This window comes from Barbus barbus (assembly GCF_936440315.1).
Source record: "Barbus barbus genome assembly, chromosome: 7".
Lineage (NCBI taxonomy): Eukaryota > Metazoa > Chordata > Actinopteri > Cypriniformes > Cyprinidae > Barbus > Barbus barbus.
In genome coordinates, this window is record NC_136735.1 from 16,345,449 (window position 1) to 16,371,453 (window position 26,005).

The following is a 26,005-nucleotide window of genomic DNA, read 5'->3' on the forward strand; positions in this document are numbered from 1 at the left end:
ATCACCAAGACTAGTTTTGACTGACATTTTATAATAGAGCAAGGTTGTGTTTATTTTATTTAGTGTATCAGTATTGTGTGGTCAAAAACATTCATGCATAGAGGTTTAAAAACAGCAATCTCCATTGGGCAGAGGTTATCATCGTAAACATTGTTGGGGGTAACGCATTACAAGTAACACAAATTACGTAATAATATTACTTTTAAGTAACTAGTAAAGTAACACATTACTTTTTCATTGGCCTTTTTCAAAAAAGTAACGCCAGTTACTTTTTTCCCATTTATTTACTGACAGTGCGCTGTGGGAACATGCTTTTAATGTAGTACTATACTAAGTGTGAATGTGCATTAATTCATCCCACTCGCAAAAAACACATTTAGTATTGATCAAAATGAATTAAAACTCAGAATATGATGCAAACCTGCAATAATTAAATGTTAAATAACACAAATGTATCTAATCCCATTTTATTAATCAATGTCTTTGCTGCTGACCTTTGATGATCCAGTTCAACCATACTAATAAGCAAACAATAATTGTGCTTCTTTTTTTTATTGCTGAATTACTTTACAGACGTGAAATTACTTTTCCTTCAGCCTGAGGTTTATTCATTACATTTTTACCTGCTCATATTTAAAAAGTAACGCAAAAGTAACGTAATGCATTACTTTCCATAAAAAGTAGCTAACGTAATTAGTTACTTTTTGGGGGGAGTAACGCAATATTGTAATGCATTACTTTTAAAAGTAACTTTCCCCAGCACTGATCGTAAAAGGTAGCTGACTAGGTCTTGTGGTTATTTGCCACTGATTGGATTATGGAGAGAGGGAATGAGGAGGATTGTAGAGGAAAGGCAGCTTCAGAATCAACAAAGAGGTGGGGGGTGAATGAAAAAACCTGATACCTACAAGCCCTCCCATAAATTCAATTGCAGGGCTATCTTTGTAACCTTTGACCTACCACTGCTACATTTACAGCACTGTGGTAGCCATGGCAGCTACGATCAATGAAGCGATGGGGATGACATCATTGCACAGCGTATACTCACAACTGGTGAATAAAAGGAAACCCCTGCAGCTAAGATTCTAAAGGCCTTATTTTTACGTCGTAGATTGTTTTCTATATTTAGTATATTACAAAACATATTTTGAATGGTCTAGTGGAATGAAGTTTTTAACTTGCTGACAACGCACATATTTGCATTGTATATACTGTAAGTCATATGTGTTTAAAATGCTTTGCAGATGGAAATGAGTTTAGGGTGGATCTGGCTTTTGTTGTAACAAGCTTCATTGTGTAAATGATGAGTTATTATCTTGCTAACTGTTGTAGTCATCCCTCTTATGTTTTCTTTGGCATTATAGTGCATATGCTGTTATTCCTTTCTAAGAAAAGTAAATCAGACATGGAAGCTTTGTTTACAGCTGGAGCTATTTTCACCACACAGTACTCTGTTTAGAATACGCCACAGGAAACAACCGTGTTACAGGAAAGGATGATGTCAGAGGACTATCGCTTACAATATCTCCAGATGGACGCAGCACCACAGCTCTCGTCTCAAGAGAAATGACCTTACAGTGTTGAAATAAGGGAACATCTGTGATAATATGGGAATATGTAATTCCATCTTCAAAGTTGCATGATGTAATGCAGTTATATTTGCAGAACATGCAAACAATAGCATCACCTACACCTGCCAAAGGAACACAAATGTGTGTTAAAGGAGTAGTTCACCAATAAAAACACCAACTGTTTTTGTTTTTTTCCATTGGAGGAAGCAATATTATGAATAGAGGACTTGTATTTTAGCTAGGTTAGAAGTTAAAAACATCTTGATGGATTTGTTTCTTAAAAACATGCAACTTTTCTCTTCACGAGATGTTAATTGATGTTGTATGAATTAGTTGTGTATTATTGTGATGTTTTTATCAGCTGTTCGAACTCTCGTTCTGACGGCACCCATTCACTGCAGAGCATCCATTGGTGAACAAGTGATGTAATGCTACATTTCTCCAAATAGTTTCCAGTGAAGAAACAAACTCATCTTGGATGGCTAGAGGGTGAATTACGTTTTCAGAAAATTTTTATTTTTGGGCAGAACCATTCCTTTAGATGTTGTAGCTTTATTCACGTGCTTAGAGGTATTACTTACGTGAGTTAGTATTTTGCCTTTTTATTATTCTAAAATATTAAGACATTGCTGAAATGCATCAAAAGTTTTTGCCAGGTACAGTTTTCAACCATTTAAAATGCTCGCGGTTCACCAATTAACAGGTATTTATTTACCAAAGCCTTTTTAGTGTTTTTCTATTTAAAAAAAGAAAAAAAGCTTTTTTTTTTTTACGGTGTAAGGCTAAAGTGTAGTTGTTACATAATGCATTGTTAAATAAATTGAATATGAGTTCATCAATTTCCTTGGATTACAACTCTGAATATTTGAACAATATACCAACAATGTGTTCACAAAACCAAACCCAGTGGGCTTTTTATCACAAATGACAAGGATGACCTTGGCAAATGCTTTTACACTAGCGTGTTCTTCAGTATGCAAGCCCTCCACCAAGTGACCATGGCAGCTGTTCCAGCCTCTTGAGCCTTATGCAAAGCCCCACAATTGTCCTCTTATTCCTCTCTCCACCCTGGGGTATGGCAGACCACCCTCCTAGCAACCATGGGGATTGCTGATGGTGGGGAGAGGGGTTAGCTCTAGCCAGGCCAGGGTGGGGAGCTTCATCTTACACGCCGCCCATTTACAAATAACATATTGTCCACTTGAACAAATGCCAGTCACCAAAGTTGTTACCCTTTCACAGAGGAAAATAGGAGGCACGTCAGCTGTCAAGGCCACTGTGCTCTCTCATCTCTTAACCCACATACTATTATAATATTCCTTTAATGCTGTTCCACATTTTTTTCATACTACCTCAAGCATCAAATTAACATGTACTTATGCAGTTGAGCTTATAGTCCGTGATGGTTCGCAGGATAAACAAAAAGCCCTTGGAGACAGTATTTAAATATTACCACTCGAGACATTATTTCTAGAAGAGCAGAAGCATGGTGTCAATGGAGGCGCCTGTTTGAATTGCGAGCTGCCTGATTCTCTGCCATCATGCTTAGCATTACTGAAAACACCAGTGCTGTGCCAAAAACCGCTGATGGCACCAAAGCACAAATGAGTCGCATGTGTAAGCAAGCGCAAAGCTTGGCTCCCCAAAAAGAAATGAAAATACCACTGATTTAGAGTGTTTCTTCATTTTGTGCAGTCCTGTAGTGTTTCTGCACTACCTCCCATTCCCATGGCACAACCGCCCGGCTCCATTGTGATGAGGGTGAATGAAAGCTCAGTGACAGAGGTGAGAGGCCCTCCTCCGACCTCTCCTCTGCCCTCAGCAGTGGCTGATACTGTTAAGACAAAAGGACTCAAATTGAAAGTGCACCTGACAGCAGCCCAGTGGGAGACAAGACGAGCATTGTAGTTTGCTTGCTCATTAGGAGGCGACTTTATCTTTTTAAACCTAGGTGTATGTATGAATATTTTAGACATTCATCAGTGTTTGAGAATACATTAGTGACTGTCTAGTCCATTTCTATAAAATAATTGCATAAATACACAATGGAAAACTTTATTTAGGAATGTTATTTTGAGTTAGTCTCAGTACATCCAAACTGTTACCTATTTAGGCTACATAGAAGACAAATTTGGTGATATGAAAATTAATCCAATGCAGCTACCACAAAAAAAACTGGCTGATAAGAAGCTATGCAAATTCATAAAGTGAAAATAAGTAAGCTGCAGCTTATTAGTATGACAGTTGCAAGGTACAAAAAAAACAAAAAAACAACTACAATTAGGCTATAATAATGATGATGATCAATTACAAGATTTAAAAACAAACCCAAAAAAAACCCAGAAATATATTGTTAATATACGATGAATTTCTGACATATTAGAGGTGTTTTATAATTCTGCACACTTCTTGAAACGCACTCTCAGCTCGCAGTGTTTTCCCAGATTTCACATTCACGCGCAGTTTACTCGCGCCTCACTCAGACATTCTGTCGCCAACCGCGTGACGTAATCTGCGCGAGCAGCACTGCTACTCTCGATGGTGTCCCTCCGCCAGCGCCGCCACAGGATAATATAGTTCCACGAGCTCTCGCACTCATAATAAACATAATAAACATATATATATATATGTGTGTGTGTGTGTGTATATCTTTCCTTCTTTATTATTTTTATTCAAATAAATTAAAAAAATAAAATAAATTAAATGTAACTTTGCTCGCTTCATAGTTTTAAAATATCATCTAAATCCCTTTCAAGAAAAATATCTGTACATTTATTTTATTTTACATTAGCAATTAAGGCACTTGTGGCATGTGAGTCAATCAATCAACATGATACCTTAAAATACTGGGTGGAAATTGTTCTGATAATTTGTCATAAGCGTTGTTTTTAAAACCTGCAAATCCAAATGGCATCAATTTATTTGATAATTTTTAGTAATGGAGGTTTCTTTACCACTTGTCACACGCTACCTGTATTGTATTCACGCTACTGTACTGTACAGTGATAAATCACATCCGAAGTTGATGTATGTTGATCTGAATTAACACAGCATCACTTGATATTGCACCACATGTTTCCCCACGGTCCTACCCAGGACAGTGCCGTGATGGGCCACAGACTGCCTGGCCTCCTCGGCCCTAGAAAGAGTAGGCTATATTGTTACAATGTTACATAATTCATGCCACAGTACTTTGAAAACGGTGAATGTGTAAAAAAGTAGGACTTGTTAGGATTTACGCACCGCCCCTCACTAGATCCCGCGGCGTGATACGAGTCCGGTGCGGAGGGTGCGGCGGCCCGCGACACACTGACGCCAGGCGAGAGCGCGGCGAGTCCGGCTGTGTGTGAGCGCTGTGAAGGATCGCGTCGAGGTGGCGCACAAGGTACAGTAAACTTCAGTTTTCTTTTTAAACGCATCAACAAACTGTGAAATTGCAAACGGCACTTTTGGAACGCGCATTTTATTACTTCTTCTGCGAGTGTTCATCGCGCATTGAGAGCAGCAATGAAGCATCCAACTTCATAACAACTCAAGAGAGTAAATCACTCAGTGTTTGCTATGGTGTGTGTGCGTGTGCGTGTGCGTGTGCGCGCGCGCATCAGCTTGTTGTTCTCATGAACTGTTTGTTGTGCATAAAGTACAATTTTGTTTGACTGTCACATGATGTTTGTGCTGTTGATGTTTGCAGCCAGTTTCAATATTATAATACAAATATTTCATTTTTGTGTTGTAGGCTAATTGTTTATATGCTTTATAACAGTTGACCTTGATTATTATTAAATCCACACAAATGTTTTCAAATCTGTTTAGTCATTCCTTTATATATTATTCATTCATTATGCTTCATTTCTTGCTTTACCACCCAGTTTGGTTTATTGTGCAGTTGTAGGGGATTTTTTTTTTGGTTGTTAAAAAATGTCAATAAATCATACAGGTCACTTACAGTGAATATTTGCCCTGGTACATGATGCATGCAGAGCCTGCCAGACCTGAGCCAGATTTCCTGACATCATTGAAGATGACATATCAGATTACTCAAAGGACAAGAATTTGTCCTTGTCTATGGTTTGCTTGGATTGTTTTATTCTCACACATTGTGTGTGTGTTGGGACAGATAGAGAAAAGGAGTGTGTGTGTGTGTGTGTGTCATTGTCCTATATCAGCATTTAACTTACTGTATTGTACTGTATTGACTGAGATGAGCACTGGCTCTCTCGTATTGTATAAAATTGAGTGTTGCATTTTAAGGCTGGCCTGTAACTAGGCCACATGTGTACAGTACATTAGAAAGCCATTGAAATAATCACTGTATAGAGACATTATACTAATACATTTTCAGTACATTAATACAAGATGTACAATAAAACATGTAGCTAAAGTTTAGTGTTTTAATGTTAGCTTTCATTGAATATTGTGATTCTGATAAATGGATATTTAACTTTTTGTTACAAAACTTTGGGATCAAACTGTAATCGGCAGATCCGCTGTGGTACCCAATTTTGAAAATCAAAGCTTACAAGACTGAGGTTTGAACAGTGACCTAAAAATTGTTTAAATAAAATTTGTCTAAATTTTATGTATGTACATTTTCAGATAGATTTTGTGTGTGCATGGGGTCACAGTTAAACGTTTGCTTATTACAATTTTAGGAAACATTTTAATTGTTGAAATTTTTTACGTTATTATTAATAATATTATTATACATTTATTTATGTTTATTCATAATTTTAATAAAATAAATAAAAAGTGAAAAATAAAAGTGATTCAATTTTGCGTGTACAGATTTTAAATGCTGCTCATTATTATTTTAATAGCTATTATTATTATTATTATTATTGTTAAATAATAATATTAATCATAATAATCATCATCCTTCTGTCCACTATAGTTAAAAATGATCACAACTGTATATCATAATATAAGGTAACTGGCATATTGTTCACAAGTAAAAGTAGTTTTCATCATTATTTTTTATTGTTATTGTTGGTGGTAATATTGTTAGAAAGAGACAGATATCTAATAGATAAATAAATACATACATAAACTAAAAATAACGAACCATCACAATATCATAATAGCTACAAGACATCAGACAGGTATTTTATTTGCAGACCAACATAGTGAGCCTACTTTCTGATTGCTAAGTGTGAAGTGAATGCATCCATGGCATGCTCAGGTCTGTGTGTGGACTCAAAAATATGAAATGCCTTTCCAATTATTTGTTTTCAAGAAGTGCAACAGGTCAACCTTCTTTTGTGATCCTAGTGGTTTGTTGGCTCATAGTATCAGCGAAGATCCACAGTGACTCACAACATAACAAGAACAAACAATTAGCCATCAGTTTACAGAGCATTAGCTGTTGTGCATGAACCTTTGGCCAGGTTGATTTAAAAGTGGCATCACAGGGAGTTCGAAGCGCACTTGATCTTGTTCTGAGTGTCTGTCTGTCTCGCTCTCACTTTCATTTTATCCCTCCTTCTCCATTTATCCAACCCCTGTTTTTTGTTTTTTTTATTAGAGAACATCGCAGTAGAGCTGGCTCTTAATGGAAGGCCTCAGATCCAGCCCTTGATAAATAATGTAAGTTCTTTATAATGCAGAGTCCCCTGGGAAGGCCGAGAGAGCATCATTACTGCCTCCTAAATTGATTAACGGCACTGAACCAGCGCAAAATGATACATGGAGATGATGCGGGGGGTCAAGGCCGTCAAAGTTGCGTGATGGGAGCCACATTAGCGCTGCCCGCTGCACCAACCCTCAAGCTAATGCTAATATTTACATGCACTCAGGCCTGGAGAGCACTAGCTGAACGCGCAATGATTGCATTTTAATTGCTGCCCTGCATTGCAAATGTTGAACCAAAAGTGCCATTTTTTTCCATTTGCGCAATTTTTCAAGCAGCAAGTGCTCAATCACAGTTCACTGACAAGACCCCTTCACTCTCATCTTACGCTCATTTTGTCTCCACCCAATTTTTGCATCCCGTGTCGGTGCACTAGGCAGTTGGCTCAAACAGGGAACATGCCTTCAAGTATTGGTTGTTTTGTCTGGGCTCCAGACAGCCCAAACTAACATTGTCTGAGTCAATACAATGGTATATTGACATTTTATGTAAGTGTGTGGTCAGACCAGTGGTCAGATTTTATGAATCCTTAATAATATGTAGCAATTCCCATCACTCCGACAGCCTTTGCCTTTGCGTAGATGTTTGGACTGTGGAGTTCCTTTCTAAATGACGTGGAAATTAAACAAGGCAGCTGGACAGCAAGACCTGTCGGTGGTCATCAAAGCTTAGTTCTAACCAGACAGACCAAAAGATCTTACCAAACCCAAGGGCCTGGTTTGAGAACAGCATCTGCGGATGTTCAAACAGCACCTGCTGTGGGAATACCAGATCCGTGTGGTGTTTGGGTTCGGGAAGGGCTCTTTCAACATGTATGACAGCTTCCCTAAGGGAACAGCTGCATGTGGATTTGAGTTTGAAGTGGCCCTACAGCCTTTGACAATGAGAAGCCACTGGCTGCCTGTGATACGTAAAGATAAAGAGGCTCTTGATGTGTCAGGGAGATACTTGTAACAGTCACACAAAGGTGTTGAAGAGTTACTATACTCCTTAGTCGTAGTTATTAGAGAGAGTTTAGTGTGTCATAATATGTTCCTTGTAGTATTTAGTCGTCACTTTGATATCAGAATCTCAGATTTGCTTATTGACTGAATTTAACTGAATTTTCTATCAAGGTTTGTCATTTTTCTTTCACAATGTTAATGTTATTATTAGTTTTAAACTATGATTTTGTAATATTTTTCAGAATGTAAGAGTGGTATTACCATGATATTACTACACTTTCATCTTTTTATTAATTATAAAATTTAGAAATTATTTGGCATTTCACATTTTAGATGAACTACAGAAAAACAAAAAGCAAAATGAAAGAAAAAATATATATTTCAGTAATCCTGAGATTTTTTTTTAATTGTCAGTATATGATGTTTATGAGAATATATTATCTGAGAATTATTAGCATCAATTCAAACAGTCCATATTCAGATTCTAACAAGACAACATCAAAACAACAAAATTTTACTTTGCAGTATTTTCAAACTAAATATGTTTATTTTACTTGCACAAACCTGCATGCTGTAATAGGCATGTAGCCTATATTCTTAAAATTCAGTCCCAAAGTGTGTGTGTTTTTACAAACGTGTGTGAGATCAAACTTTATTATCACTTTATTTTAAGGTGTCCTTGTTACACGTTACATGTACTTACTATTATAATAACAATAAATTATGCATAATTACATGCAAGTAGCCCGAAGCCAAACCCTAATCCTAACCCTAACCATATAGTAACTACATGTAGTTAATTAATATTACTCAGTACCTAAATGTATAATTACACTGTAACAAGGACACCTTAAAATAAAGTGCTTTTTTGATCTCTTCCAGGTAAAAATACAGCAAAATGCATTATGAAGAATTATTATTATTATTAATTATTATTTTGTATATAAACATTACGCCTAAGATGAAAATTTGATGAGATGAGCTGAAAGATCTGTATTACTGTATCACTGTTAATCTGAAAAAGCATTAAGCTATAGAAGAATCCATACACACTGATTCACTCACTGACAGATCTTCCATGGTATGAAGTCTTTGCAAGCTCACCTGGTCCTTATTCAGCAAGAACAGATGGAACATTCCCCACATATTTATCTTTAATCCATCTGTTATCTTCTTTAGCCTTTCTTAAGAACAAAGAACTTGTCATGAATCCCTGCTTCCTGTCCACTGAAATGTTAGGTTCTATTATGAAAGACTACAAAAATTAGATCCCTTGTGTTAAGCAAAGGGAACCCAAAGAGACTAACCCCTAGCAGGTTATTGGTGATGCACTTCCTGCCCTTTGCTCATCTTCTCCCTGACAACAGCATAAGGTTTAAATTAGTATTTGGCTGCGAGATGATGCTAAATATAGCAGCAACTTTTTAGCCTCCCTTTTGCTGTTGTCCACGATAACAGCTACTACTCTCTCTGTAGTTAATAAATAACTATTTTTATTGAATGACTCCAACTGTGATGTGCACTGCAGAGTTCATGCTAGTTTATAAGCCAATGACATTTTGTGATTTTGTTTAGATCTTTGATGCAAGTTTGTAAAAATTGTATTGAATTAAAATATTGTCAAATTTAAACTATAGAGGCGTTTGTGTTGTGATACTTTGCCGTGATTGTATTTGTAACCTACATCAGACAAGCTTTCTAAATTGAAACAGTAGCTGAGGGCAGTCACACTCACAGAGGACAACATTATTCTTAGCACTCAGCATAGTTCAAATAGCTGCTATCTGATGTCACCTTACTTATCTAGTGTTGATGGGCCAGAACAGAATCAGTAGAAAAAAGCTTTCTTGCCTCTCAGGCTCTGAGAGACTTAAAAGTCCTTGGCACACAAAATAACCTTAGACTTTTCATATGTGTGGAAAGAAGAGAAAAAAAGAGTTCTCGTACTCGATGTGAAAGCGTTCCATCCCGAGAAATGTGTTTCAGGCCTCTTGCTTTATTCCAATGAGGATGCTATGCCGAACCATCTGGTAACTTCAAAAGAAGTGTGAACTCTTGCATTGTGCGCTCTTATTTCCCTTCCCTGAATGCTGGTTAGTGAATGGCTGCTTTGGGATCTCTCTGAATGGACACTTTTATCTTTATCCCAAATGCGTTTCCTCTCTATTCTCAGAATGTGGAAAGGCTTCCGTTTTACACTTTTTTTTTTTGACCGAGTGATTGGTTAACTAGAACCTATAATATGTTTCAAAGCCTACAGCGGTCTCCTGAATGGCATCATGTTATAAGCTGCTGCATCTTCACGAATGAGGAAACTGATATGAGTCAGGACATTGTTCAGTGCTGTACAGCATCACTCAGTAGTGTGTCACACCAGTATCATTTAGCATGCCATATGAACACATCCCACTTCCCATATCCTGAAAGCCATTTTGAGAACTTGCTGTAGAGCAGATGTAATTGGAATCTTTACGCTGTGACTTTGAAGGCAGCCATTCCGAGAAGCCGTAACAGAATGATGTCGTCATCACAGTGATCTCAGGGTAGAAGATGCATTGCGTCATTTGCTCTGGATTGGCAGCATTAAAGTGTTTGTGCACAAGGATACCTCACTAAACTGATTTCAGAAAGGCTTCTAATGCAGCGTAATGGTAAAATCATCTACTGTATAGCCAGGGTTGGCAGGTTTTCACAACAAAACCCATCAACTGTTACTCAAAACTAGCCCAAAATGGTTCCCCGGTAAGCTATATGGGCGTGCTATGAATGACAAGCAGACAGCCAATAAGTTGTGACATCAGGAACTCACAAACCTACAAATTCCTGAAACAAAAGTTGAACCTCTTTTAAATTTACATGGCTTTACATAGCAGTAATAGTCAACAAATTTTATTTAATCTTATTATTTTCAAATAGTTAAGTCTTCCCCATTATTGTGCTTTCAAATAACAAGAGATACCCAGAATATATACTGTAGGGATGGTCATTTATTGAAACTCAAATGTAAATATTCTAATATTTTGAGATACTGGATTTTTGACTTTCATGAGCTGTTAGCGCTAATCATCAAAATTAAAACAGAAAACTTTTGAAATGTTTTACTTTACATGTAATGAATCTAATATATATCAAAGTTTCACGTTTCAAAGTTTCATCAATATATGAAAGAACGTTTTCATGATATTTGAATTTTTTGAGAGGTTACAATAGTTTTTGCTATGGATACCTCCATTTGTACAGAGAGCAGTGGAATTTTACTGGTACTGGTACCGACTACTGAAAATTAGGTACCGAGAAAATACTAGTCTGAAGCCAAAAAAAAAAAAAACAGTCTGTGTTTTAGTGTCAGTGCTGGAATCTCAAACTGATCCCAAAGTATAAATGTCTGACTGAGTTGTCTGTCTCTTTACAGGTGCACTTTACAGTCTGACAGTCTAACTCTGGAACAGCACAGCTTTCAATAATTACCCCTGTCCATGTGTTGCTGTGGTTGAGTATTTTGATTCTCTTGGAGGAGGCAGAGCAGAAGTTCCTTGTTCCTGTGTGGCTGAATCCTACGGAATAACTGTGACAGCTTTGGCTGGGGCGCACGTGGCGCCACTATGAACGTCACCTCGCTCTTCTCCTTCACCAGCCCGGCGGTCAAGCGACTGCTGGGCTGGAAGCAAGGCGACGAAGAAGAGAAGTGGGCAGAGAAGGCGGTGGATGCTCTTGTCAAGAAGCTGAAGAAGAAGAAGGGTGCTATGGAGGAGCTGGAGCGGGCACTCAGCTGCCCCGGTCAGCCAAGCAACTGTGTCACTATCCCCCGCTCGCTGGACGGAAGGCTCCAGGTGTCACACCGGAAAGGGCTGCCTCACGTCATCTACTGCCGTGTATGGCGTTGGCCCGACCTGCAGTCACACCATGAGCTCAAGGCCCTGGAGTGTTGCGAGTTCCCTTTTGGATCTAAGCAGAAAGATGTGTGCATTAATCCCTACCACTACAAGAGGGTGGACAGTCCAGGTCAGTGACTAAATATATGTGAGCCGTTTGTTCATGAGCACTACATAATAGAAGCAGATTGATTAATTGTGCTAGTGGTTGGGATTCATTGATTCATCCCAGTGATATGAATCTTTTGAATCTGTTCATTTGGATTCATTCAGTGACCCTTTCTTTAGGCTACATCATTATGACAATAGATGGTGCCAAGTTTATTATGATGTAGTCACTGAATCATTCCCATTATTAATATTTTAAAGACAGTCTACTGACACAAGTCTTAAGGCCCATTCACACCAAAGACGATATAACAGCCTATCAGCATCCACTTGACTTCGTTTTCTCATAGTAAAGGGAATATTATCGTCTGTTGCAGTGGCAGTATATTTAGAGTTATTGGTTGAACTTCGCTTTATTATTCTTATCATTAACATTTGTATTTCCACAGAATCTACTTGGAGACTCTAGAAAGAGTGTTTAAGCATCATAAGCTGTTTTCCCACTTGACAAAAGCAGATCTATAATTTCTATTAATCGCTTCCATTTTGTGAAAGACTCGTTCTAGATGGACTGTATTGGTTCAGTAGGTGAAACTGATGAATTGCTGCTTCACAATCATCAGTCAAATAATGTTGGCTTGTGCTCATAAACTGTCATGTGCTTCAAAAGGGCAAGACTCCTGTGAACAGAAATTATGATGCATGGAAAGAAACAAGAATGATTTTTCTCTTTATAGATTTGTTCAAAAACTCATATTCATCTACACACAGGGTTCCCACTGTCATAGAAAACCTGGAAATATCAAAGATTTTTTAAATGTCATGGTCTGTAAATGTCATTGAAATTACTAAAACGTTAAAGTCATATATTTCATCCACTATAATTTGTTCCTTGTGATTTAAATCTGTAAAAAATAATTTTTCAGAACATATACAACTGGAAAAGTCATGGATGTTCATTTGCTAAAAGGTGTTGGATCCTGTAACTATCACTAAACTGGACGTTTTGTTTTTAAAGCAAGGCGATCCTGTCCATTTGAATGTTTTGTTTAAAAAACATAATATGATATCATCTTGTATGAAAATGGTGTGCAGTTTTCATTTATTAATTTCTCTTCCTCTGTCAGTGAATCCCATATGGATTATATAGCCCATATGTACCTTTTTTCATGCATGTGTCTGAGTTTTCCCTTCCCATGGTTCCTGCAGATGGTCTCTTTCTTTTTCTGTCCTTCCCCTTCCAGATCTCTCTCTGGCCTCTGCCAGGTGCTTTTCTCATTTGTTTGATCCTGATACCGCTTGAGAGAAAACTGTGGAGTCTAAAAACCTTCTGTGCTCTGTGTGTTTGTGTGTGTCTTAATGTTAAACAAGAACATTTTCTTTACCTCTGCTTATGGTGAAAGAATGGACTTCAAACGCACAGCCCCCTTTTTGTTGGCTAAGCAGAAGATGAGGGTCAGCTGACAACACAGAAACAGCTGTGTGTGTGTGTGTGTGCAAATTATGAGAGCAGGAGCAGGAAATTCCAGGCGGGGGCAGAATGAGGGCTTTGTTTAGGCCAGGGTCTGTGTACACTTGTGTGTGTGTGCGGAGGCTGAAACGTGGCTGTACAGAGGAAGAGTTTTACAGGAACTCCTGTCACCCACACAGATAATAGCAGGAAAGACTGGTTGCCCGCCTTGCACACGCTTGTGTAGTGCAGGCCAGTGGATGTCGGGACACCTGTCTACCCCCCACCCCCCTCTCCAGAACGGCAGTACGCTCTCCACATCCATTGTTTAACAATACTCATTGCTATGTCACTGAAATACATGTTCCCAATCTCACTGCAAACAAATAAAAGGGTATGTGGGCAACACAGGCAGAAACACCAGTTTCCACATTTTATTGCTCTACTATTTTTAGAGCGTACAGGCGTGTGTGACAACTGTCTCTTAGATGAGAGAGGGAATTTGTATATTTTACAAAAACAGTGGACGACAAAACAATACTAAAGATAATCATAAATTATTAAAGGGATAGTATACCCAAAACATGAATATGCTGTTATCATTACTCAAATTTCAGGATTTCATTAGTTCTTGTGCATCTATATCAAGAAAGTTTGGCTAGTGCAGATATACTGCTGCTTACCTAGATTATATCTATTTTTTTGTCAGTATACCTCTTGTAGGATTTTCTTATTCTCAGTGATTATGGTGTACTGTAGCTAGTCAGATATGCTTTGATTTGGTGCAGTGGCGGAGCCAGAGGAGTGTCCAGGGTGGCATCGGATCGGCCACTCTGGGTGCCACCCCAAAAATTAATTTGCAACAATTAAATTTTTGTTTAATTTTTGTTTGTTTAATCGAAAAACATCGCAGAGAGGACACAGACAACGAGCTGACGGACACGACAGAACAGGTCACTTATAATAACATGAAACAAAGTCTCAGCATTCAGATTCTGTTAGTTTTATTAAGAATTTCAAACGATAAAAACCGTTTTGGGGCTGTTTAGTGGCTGGCGTGACAGATCATGCGCGCTCCCACTTTTTAAGTTCAAGCAAAACAGGAGTGAATTCTTATTAGCATGAAGTAAACACTGAATGAACATCCAATCCATGTTGAAAGATACACTACAACTTACTGAATATATAGTGTCTCATGTAATCATTCAATGAGTGTTTCAGCCGTGGAAAGCCAGCAGCTAGAAAACATTGTCACATAACAACAGAAAATCCACCCAGTGTCCATAAACTTGTGAGAAAAATTGAGAGAATTTTGCAAAAATTACCTTTAAATATATACTCATAATTGCTCTTTTTTTATTATAATTAATAAAAATGAATACATATAACTTTATTATAAAAATGGTCTAATATGAACTTGTATACAAACCAATTGTTACGTTAACCTTAACAATAGGGTTCCCTGTATAGTTTAGTTTAGAAAAAATGAGAAAAAATTAAGTGTACATTACCAGTCAAAAGGTTTTGAACAATAAGATGTTTAATGTTTTTAAAGCATTCTCTTCTGCTCACCAAGCTTGCATTTATTTGATCGACTGTTTTCAATAATAATAAAAATAAGTTTTTTGAGCTAAAAATTCAGCTTTGATCACAGGAATAAATTACATTTTAAAATATATTCAAATAGAAAGCAGTTATTTTAAATAGTAAAAATATTTCACAATATTACTGCTTTTGCTGTATTTTGGACCAAATAAATGCAGGCTTGGTGAGCAGAAGAGAATTAAAAAACATTATAAATCTTACTGTTCTAAAACTTTTGACTGGTAGTAATCACAGGCTTGTTAATTATTCATGAATAATTCTCACTTCAGGCTGCTCCAGCCCCTGGTTAATGAGGTGATAGAATTAAGAGAAATAAGTTTCAATAGACTAACATTTGAAGTTAAGGTAGGAATGTATATCTAATGTGTGGTAATGTGAAGTAATCAGCAATTGTAGGATTTTTAGTCATGCTTTTCTATGCCAGGTTATACATGGAGCCAAATTATACATTTATGCCAGAAAAAAAAACTAAACAAAAAAAACACTGACACAGAAGCTAGGAAAGGTGTGGTATGTGTTGGGTATATGCCATTATTACATTATTATTATTATTACTATTGTTACTACTATTATTATTATTGATATTACTGTTGCCGTCATCACAGAATATTGTTATCATCACCATCTTTAGTATTATTATTATTATTATTATGCATGTTAATACTACTTATATACTACTACTATTATTCAGATTGTCATTGCGGTTTTTTTCATTGCTGTTATTATCATTGCTGTTCTATTGCTGTTTTTGTGTTTTGTGTTCACCGTATGTTGTATGTTTTGCACTCCTAATAAAAAAAATAAATAAATATATATATTTATGCCAGATTTTCAGATTTTCTGTCATGGTCTGTGGACCCCCTGAATTAGCCTTGGCCACCCCATGTATAAAACTCTAGCTCCGCGGCTGATTTGGTGGTCACAGGGTGTATATGGCCATTCATTAATTCATATCTCATTAATTTGTCAAAGTTTGATGGATTCTCCTGTCACCTAATCCATTTTGATTGGCATATTTTTCCTCTCTTCCTTCAGTGCTGCCACCTGTGCTGGTGCCACGAAACAGCGAGTTCAATGCGAAACTCTCTATGCTGCCACGCTTCCGTAACCCACTCCACCAGACGGAACCCCCTATGCCTCAGAACGCCACCTTCCCTGACTCCTTTCAACAGCAGCCAGCGAACGCCCTTCCCTTCACCCCGAACTCCCCGACCAACAGCTACCCCAGCTCGCCCAACAGCGGCACAGGCAGTTCAGCCACCTTCCCCCATTCTCCATCCAGTTCGGACCCAGGCAGCCCTTTTCAGATGCCAGGTGAACTGCGCTTATGCTAGTCTTTTCACTGTCTTTACAGTAACAATCAAAATTAGTCAATCAATCAAAAAAGTGTTTTTTACAGAAGTGTCTTATTCACACACCAAAGCTGCATTTATTTGATCAAAACTGCAACAAAAAGGAATATAATTTTATTTTATTTTTTTACAAATTTTATTGTATTTCTTGTATAAGAATAAAATTTAATTTATTCCTGTGACGCAAAGCTAAACTTTCAGCAGCCATTACTGCAGTCTTCAGTGTCCCATGATCCTTTAGAAATCATTCTAATATGCTGATTTGCTTCTCAAGAAACATTTCTTTTTATGATCAATGTTGCAATATTTTTGAAACAATGATACATTTCTTTAAGGATTAATCAAAAGAACGTTCAAAAGAACAGCATTTATTTACTTCCAAAAAACAAACAAAAAAACGGTATGTTGTGAGATACCATAGATGATGTACTTGTGTGATTATACTGAAAGTATACTTTAAGGTACTGCAAATAATATCAGATGCATTATTTATTTATTGAGTAGATACATTGTTTGCTTATTGAGTTGCCTTGTAATTGTACCTTTTAAGAAGAGAAAATGAATTTTTATGGTAGAAGACTGTTAATTAAAGGTACATAATATTATGGAACCTTTACACAGACTGTAGCGTTGTAAATTGAGTATAACAGTAAAAGTATAACGGAAGTATTTTAGAGTTTGATTTTTTATTTTTTTTTAATTCATGTGTAGTTATACCACTATACTTTGTTATTATTAAGACGGAATTTAAAAAGACAAAACTAGTCAACAACACTGCTGCCATGGTGTTTCTACTGCTTCTAAGGGAGTGACTGCAAATTGGACATCTTTCTCAATTCTGACTACTGAGATCAATCTCTCCATTTTTTCCTCTTTTGGAAAATAGTGGAAACACAATATTGATTTTTTCATTTTTTTTTTTCAAAAATGAATTTAAAAATAAGACTTGCTGTTCTTCTGTAGAAATCTACACTACAGATTTTACTACAGATTTTAAAACCTGTGAATGTAAAAAACAAAAAAAATAGGTATATTTATCTTATTTATCAAAATATCTTTTGTCTGTTTTTTTTTTTTTTTGGTTGTTGCTTCAAAAGAAACCCCTCCACCAGCTTATATACCCCCAGAGGAGCCAATGACACAGGACTGTCCTCAACCAATGGACACTAACCTGCTAGGCCAGAATCTGCCATTGCAGCTCAACAACCAACCAGGTACACTCCATTTAATGAGACACCACACTATGCTTCAGCCACTCCGGCAAAGATATTGCCCTTTCCTTACAGCATGACATGTGCTGCTTATAGCTATCAGCAGCTTGCCTGCCCACACTGCAGGTGCAGGAAGTCCAAACACAAACATACTCTCACACACACAAATTTACAGACAGTCAGACTTTTTGTTCTTTATATCTGGTTAATCTTGCAGCAAAGTATGTAATAAAATCACATACATTAAGTTACAGTTATACAATATCAGAAAATAATCTTGTTCAGATTGAAGTCTAAGAAAATAAATCAAGTGGACTTACATATGCAGGCTGTGCCATACATGTGCAAAAAAGATTTCAAATGTAAATATAAAATTGTGCACAGTTTTCAAGTGTATGTGCACAGTTCTGACATGTAAATGTAAGAGATTTTACATTTGTATCCAATTAAATCTGTTACGATAACTTTACAGTTACTGCTTTCATAGAAATACCATTAATTGACTAATTTGAACATCCAGCAACAATATTTAGTCAGAATTATTGTGATTCAGTTCTCTGTTGTGTTCTGTCTGTTTGGAAACCATGTGTGTGCTTCCTCTCAGTGAAGTCTATAAAGTTTAACCGAGACTTGCTTGCTGTCAGGACAATATAACCATAAAATGTAATGTGCTGTGCTGTATGTGCTGGGAAAACATGTCTGAAATGCATTAAACAGCAAAGACACCTGTCAATTGAATCCAGTAAACTATACGAGTACATACGTTTGCTTAAAGAATATATAATATAAAGCATTCTCATGTTTAGGACAACTAGGGTCATGCACTCTCTGCTATTTTTTTAGTGTGTTTTGTCTATAGACTGCATTTTGTCCATGACTGATGGAAGTTAAAGTGCACAGCGCAGAGATTATTCTCTACGCATTATTTCTATTATCCGTTAGTTATTGCAGCACTGTTGGGTTGTGACTTAGTATTGGACATGGCTCATTATTTACAGTTAGGCAATGATAGCAAAAGCTTGAATGAACACTGCATACATTACTGCCCTGAATGCTGTAAACACCTTTAAAATGAGTAATATCAGGTTTTACTTTCCCATTTCTATTTCTTATGCATTTGTAAAAATTTTTTTTTTTTTTTTTTTCAAATTTGTGTTCATGCCATGAAAACAGCTCTGAACTTCAGAATCAATGATTCCAATTATGCAGCACATTTAATATACAGTTTGTATGTAGTGATGCACAGGAGGCGAGGGGGTGGGCAGAGAAAAGGCGAGCTGTTGAAATATTTGTGGAAATTGTGGTACCGTCAAAATTTTGGGATGCACACTCAAGCTGCATCCTGTGGGAGCGCTCATTTCTATTGTGATAGGCTAATGGGAAAAGAGTAGACAAAACACACCTGTGGCCCAGTGTCACAGGCCAGAGGAAGCTGGGTAGAAATATGCCATAGATAAACACATTACCCTCTCTTTGGGATTTGCACAGTTGGCACAGATGAGCTGTCGGTATCAGAAAGAGGACATATTAATGACTGGTGTTTTATGGGACCCACACGTTTGCTTGCACTGGGGTGCGATTTGATACGGACAGCTATCCCACTTGTATTATGCTGATTTGGTTGCATTTTGTCGGCCCTTGAATAGTGCAGGGTAATAGCCAATCACTGCAGCCTGTTACTAAAGTGTTACCAATAATAGCCTAGCAACAGTGACCTCATATAAATACCCTAGTAAAATCGATATGCCCTCTGCTGTAAGAGATGAGATGCAAGTCTAAATCTGTTAATCATATTGCTTAATCACATTCAAGACACAATCCAACACTAAAGGTGCATTAATATATTCAAAAATAGCCAAATCAAATGTTTTGGCTATTTTAAAACAAATAAAAAATAATAATAATATGCTTATTGTTAACCTGTGAAATTGCCAAATTGTTGTAAAAGGTCATAAAATATAAATATTAATATTAGACATACACACTGCTGTTCAACAGTTTGGGAAAGTTAAAAAAAAACCTTTATTCAGCAAGGATGCATTCAAATGTTTAAATGTGATAGCAAGGATTTAGAATGTTAAAATATTTCTATTTCAAATAAATGCTGTTCTTTTGAACTTAAAGGGGGAAAAAGTTTTTCCACAATAATATTAAGCAGCACAACTGTTTTCAGTATCGATACTGATAAATGTGTCTTGAGCATCAAATCAGCATATTAGAATCATTTCTGAAAGACCATGTGGCACTGAAGACTGGAGTAATGGCTGATGAAAATTCAGCTTTGCATCATATGAATAAATTACATTTTAAAATATGTGACCCTGGACCACAAAACCAGTCTTAAGTCGCTGGGGTATATTTGTAGCAATAGCCAAAAATACATTGTATGGGTCAAACTTATGCATTTTTCTTTTATGCCAAAAATCATTAGGATATTAAATAAAGATCATGTTCCATGAAGATATTTTGTAAATTTCTTACCATAAACATATTAAAACTTGATTTTTGATTAGTAATATGCATTGCTAAGAACTTCATTTGGACAACTTTACAGGAGGTTTTCTCAATATTTTGATTTTTTTGCACCCTCAGATTCCAGATTTTCAAATAATTGTATCTCGGCCAAATATTGTCCGATCCTAACAAACCATACATCAATGGAAAGCTTATTTATTCAGCATTCAGACGATGTATAAATCTCAATTGACACTTAAGACTGGTTTTGTGGTCATGGGTCACATAATAAAATAGAAAATTTAAATAATATAATATTTCACAATATTACTATTTTTGATCTAGTAAATGCAGCCTTGGTGATCTTAAAGGGATAGTTCACCCAAAAATGAAAATTCTGTCATTACTCACCCTCATGTCGTTCCAAACCTGTAAGACCGTTGTTCAACTTCGGAACACAAATTGAGATATTTTTGATGAAATCTGAGAGCTTTCTGACCGCAACGGAACTAACACATTCAAAGCCCAAAAAGGTAGTAAGGTAAAATAGTCCATGTGACATCAGTGGTTCAACCTTAATTTTATGAAGCTACGAGAATAATTTTTGTGTGCAAAGAAAACAAAAATAATGACTTTATTCAACAATTTCTTCTCTTCCATGTCAGTCTTCGCCGTGCATTAATCACAGTTTGAGTGTGTATTCCTCTGATTGAAAATAAGCCACAGCACATCTGGGTTCTACGTCAAAACGCTGGTTCCACACACGTGTCTTTGTACATTCATGAAAGCCAATCGAAGACTGACACGGAAGAGAAGAAATTGTTGAATAAAGTTATTTTTGTTTTTTTTGTTCACAAAAAGTATTCTCATAGCTTCATAAAATATGTCTTTACTACCTTTCTGGTCCTTGAATGTGTTAGTTGTGTTAATGTCTATGCAGTGTCAGAAAGCTCTCAGATTTCATCAAAAATATCTTAATTTGTGTTCCGAAGATAAACGAAGGTCTTGCAGGTTGAGAATAACATAAGGGTGAGTAATTAATGATAGAATTTTCATTTTTGGGTGAACTATCCCTTTAAGAGTATTTTGATTTTGACACCATTCTACTTGGCTTTAATACTGTGTGTGTATGTGTGCTCGTGTTCAATGAGTTCATAACCATCTGTGCAGATGTTCAGCCTGTGGCATATGCGGAACCCAAACACTGGTGCTCCATTGTGTACTATGAGCTGAATAATCGTGTGGGAGAGGCTTTCCAGGCCTCCTCAACCAGCGTACTGGTGGACGGCTTTACCGACCCCTCCAACAACCGGAACCGTTTCTGCCTTGGTCTGCTGTCAAATGTCAACCGCAACTCGACCATTGAGAACACTCGACGCCACATCGGAAAAGGTTTGATTGAAATGATCACTATATAAAACAACTATTCTACAGTATCTGCCTATTTTGTGTTGAACTGCACTATAATATAGCACTAAAATATGATATGATAGTAACATGATACTGAAATGCTGTTAATAAGCTAAATATTTATCATGTAAATTCACGATCATCTTTTCATTTATTTTGCAGGAGTACATTTGTACTATGTGGGAGGAGAGGTATACGCTGAATGTTTGAGTGACAGCAGTATCTTTGTTCAAAGCCGCAACTGCAACTATCACCATGGTTTCCACCCCACCACCGTATGCAAGATTCCCAGTCGCTGCAGCCTAAAGATCTTCAACAACCAGGAGTTTGCCGAGCTCTTGGCACAGTCCGTCAATCACGGTTTTGAAGCCGTCTATGAACTCACCAAGATGTGCACCATCCGCATGAGTTTTGTCAAGGTAAACTAGACTATATAAATGAATAATTCAAGTGATCGCTCACCCAAAAATGTACTCCTCATGTGGTTCCAAACCTGTATGCCTTTTCTTCTTCTGTAAAACCCAAAAGATACTTTTGAAGAATGCTTCTATCGATCACCAAATAGAAAAAATTCTTTTTTTTATGTTTTTGAAATAAGTCTCTTACGCTCACCAAGGCTGCATTTATTTGATCAAAAATCATGTAAAAAAAGAAATATTATTACAATTTTAGAGAACGGTTTTATTTTTAATCAAATGTAATTTGTTCCTTTGATGACAATGCTGAATTTTTTAGCAGACATTACTAAAGTTTTCAGAGTCACATTATGCTTCAGAAATATGCTTTGGACGAAACTTTTACTGTATGAAAAAATAAATCTGACGCTGAAAGAAGTGCATACAGGCTTGGAACCCTATGTAGGTGAGTTATTATCAGAATTCAATTCCCATTTCCATTTTTGAGTTAATCTTCTCTTTATGTAGCACACAGTTTCAGGAGAAATACAGCTGATATCTTTGAACTTGTGTTCCAGGGTTGGGGTGCAGAGTATCATCGACAGGATGTGACAAGCACCCCATGCTGGATTGAGATTCATCTTCACGGGCCCCTGCAGTGGCTGGATAAAGTCCTCACCCAGATGGGCTCTCCTCACAACCCCATTTCCTCCGTGTCCTAGGCAGAGTTGACCATAAGGCAACTGCAGATGTAACCTTGTCAGTCCGGGGTCCCATGCACAAGCTGATTGGTTGAAGGGAGGGGTTTGTTTTCTACTTGAAGGCAGTTTGTTTGGGGGCATACATTTTGGCTGAAGAGTCCTCAGTTCTCAGCCCGTGAGAATCTGGAAGATACTTGACAACTTTGTGTGACCAAGCATGTTAAATGATGAGGCCATCATACTTGTGGCAAGTATCCTCCTTTGGTCTTGTTTGTGAGAGAAGTTGGGTTTTTAAGCCAATTTGTTTTTCTTTTTCTTTCTTTTGCATTTTTTCTCTATTTTGCAGTTTACAAATCAGTTTTCCATTGGCGAAAAAAGATCTGCATCGTAGATTAGAGACTAGTACAGTGCTGTACAGAGTAGTGTAGCGTGAACAAAGTAAAAGAAAAAAGTAAGAAAATATAATGCTTTAAATGAACTGAATGGCATGAAGCTGTGAGAAGGATAACAAGGTCATTAATGCAAAAATGTTCACAGCCGACAAGAAGAAAAAATGTAGCAAAAATTGACAAAAATGTCTGTTGTAGGATGAAAAATACATATATTTGAACACAGAAAACCTTTGAATGGGATAAACGTATGGGGAGTTAGGGCATGTTAGTAGTGGGTAGGGATGCATGAGCAAACTCATGCGTATGTTGCGCTACTTTTATTGCAGTTGTGTTCGACTGATTTATAAAATGGGTGTGTAAATGTACTTATTAGTAGGGAAAGTGCTGTGCAGTCTGGTTTTTTTTGCAAGTGTGGTTTGATCCCCAGGATTGTAAGTCTATGAAAGCAGAGGCAGGCATTGTTTACTTTGTCCGTATATTGTGCGCTGCACCACTGTGCTGCACGGAAGAACGTCCTCCTTTCTCTGTTGTTTTTTTTTCCTGAAATGCCATGAAAAATGTGTTTTCATAAAACACCTTTAAAAAAGCAAGAGAAAATGATGCCTATGCATTTTCGGCATTTTTAGAGTAAAATAATTTTTTGTTGACTAAGTTCTAAATGGCACTAGTGATATTGTTTTGTAAAAAGTAGTTCATTTTTGATTAACTTGCTTTCAGTTTTTTTATTCATAGTGAAATCCCATCCACTGTTAAAATGTAAACATTTTTGTATTTTTTTTGAAGAAAATATATCATGTTCCTTCATATCTGCACTTTCATAAGCGGCTTCTTGTCTCTGTCCCTTTTGTTTTTGTGCTGTTCTTGCTTATTTGTACTATCAGAAAGCAGTTTTATTCCATGAATATCAAGTCTCTACTGGAAGATTCAATAAAATTGTTTCATTACCACTGTCTTTTAGTCTCTTTATGTTTAGAAAGTTTTAAGGCAAACTAATCACTTTTATAAATGCAATCTGTTATGTAAATAATATTATTTATTTGGATATACAGTGACATTAAAACAAATTTAAGGTATTACATAATCTGTAACTTAATGTTGAAATAGTATAGAAATAACCTGCTCTGTAAGCCTATGATAATGATGCTGATGGTAAAGGCATTAATGTACAGTTCAAATGAGAAGATTCAATTCAACAGTCAAGTTTCATTCATCTGATCCCGGTCTTGTGTTCACTGTATTTTAAATGCAGACCTGTAGCATGTGGCGTGATGGTGCCAGTAGGATCAAAAGAAAAGAAAACAGCGCCATCTAGTGTCAAATCTGACATTTCTATTGAAAGGTTACAAACTATGTGCTGCACATTTCTGTATCATAATAAGTTCAGTAGAGCAAACTCTCATTTTCCAGGTACAAAAGGTAAGTTGGGAACTATATAAGTTTATGTATATATTATGTATTCCCAAAACACAAATAGTTCATAAGCAAACTATTAACTGCATCCTAAAATTATAAAATTTTAGTCAGCATAACAGGAGGTGAATGAAGATTCTAAACATTACAACCGTATAAATAACGAAAATGTATATTCTCACACCGTGGCAAAGCAAAAGTGTATTTCATTAAAAAGTGGCCACGCTGGAGCGATATACTAAATCATTTTAGTTAAATAACTCCGCAAAAGTGCGATAGATTCAATTCTTTTAACGAGTTCTTGCTTTAACCCTGAACAAGAATGCATTTAAGTTTTATGATTATCTAGAAACGTTTCCCGCCATTTTAATTTGATTAAAAACAAATAAATCAAAATACTTTTTTTTCGAACCCCTTCAAGACCGTTTGTCAGATCTTCACCAAACTTTGCAGGTCAGCTCTAGACCTTGCTGGCAAAAAGTTCTCAAAAGAATTTTGATATATTAAACGGTTTAGCGGATTTGTTTTAATACTTAGGCTATCTGGTATTATGACTACATGCATGTATGGTGGGTGCACAAAGTTAAAACGTCTCAAACCTTGTCCATATGGAGAACAAGTTATTTTGAAGAAATTTCATGAATTTTTTGCCATATATCTGTTGAATGCAATGTCAAAGCTTAAAGACACTGGACACACAACAGCTCATTCTGAGGATGCATACAAAGCTTCATGAAATTCAGCGAATGGGGCAATACAAATGAAAAACCACTTTAACTTCATAACCATATGATCCATTGTTAAAAATTGGTATTCATTGGTATGTTGGATGTTCTAATATGACTCAGACACATCAAAAAACAAGGCAAACTTTAGAAATAAATGACAAATTTTTACAAATTCTACTACAATTGCCTTATTAAATAATCTTATACACTTTCTAATCAAAGCTGACTGAAGACAGAAAACAACTGGGTGGCCATGACAGGAGTGGTTTTCTTCATGTCTTAATCCATGACCTGATTAAAAAAAAAAAAAAAAAACATTCATAGTCTAAATACATTACATTTAAAGCAAATTTGATTTGGCAAGAAGTTTATGACTAATGATCAAACCAAAAACGACAAAAAACATTTAGCTCATCTTAAGACTTGGTACCTTGAACCAGTCATGGAGATGCATCTTCTCCAGATTGATCCTCTGCTCAGACTGCAGAAATCAGCTGGCAGCATTCTGTGCAAAGAGATGAGACATTTGACTTATTTACACCTGCTCTCTTTCAAGGTATGCCTTTTTTGTGTGATTTAGAACACAGATTGTCCTTCTTTCATGAAGAACTTACCATGTGACAGACCAAGTCTGGTCCAGCTCTTCTTATTGATCGATCCAGGTCGTAGTCTGTGGGATAATATCCGCACACCATCATGAATAGGAGTATCCCTAGTGACCACACTATTGTCGGCTTTGCGTGGAATGTAGCGTTCACGGTGACTTCTGGTGGACA

At 36.7% G+C, this 26,005-nt stretch overlaps 1 protein-coding gene across 4 annotated transcripts; it reads left to right on the forward strand.

The window, feature by feature from the left end:
* The first annotated feature begins 4,879 nt into the window (after positions 1–4,879).
* LOC306872797 (mothers against decapentaplegic homolog 1-like) lies at positions 4,880–24,036 on the forward strand. Of its 4 annotated transcripts, XM_079421639.1 has the most exons (8): positions 4,880–4,956; positions 7,093–7,154; positions 11,554–12,143; positions 16,212–16,490; positions 17,626–17,742; positions 21,364–21,585; positions 21,766–22,022; positions 22,577–24,036. In XM_079421639.1, exons 3-8 carry the CDS (start codon positions 11,744–11,746, stop codon positions 22,718–22,720), a joined length of 1,419 nt encoding a protein of 472 aa, XP_079277765.1. In that variant the 5' UTR covers positions 4,880–4,956; positions 7,093–7,154; positions 11,554–11,743; the 3' UTR covers positions 22,721–24,036. The 4 variants fall into 4 exon arrangements, with proteins under 4 accessions (XP_079277765.1, XP_079277764.1, XP_079277766.1 ...); XM_079421638.1 differs by lacking the exon at positions 7,093–7,154; XM_079421641.1 differs by lacking the exon at positions 17,626–17,742 and having other exon boundaries at positions 4,883–4,956.
* Positions 24,037–26,005: the final 1,969 nt, after the last annotated feature.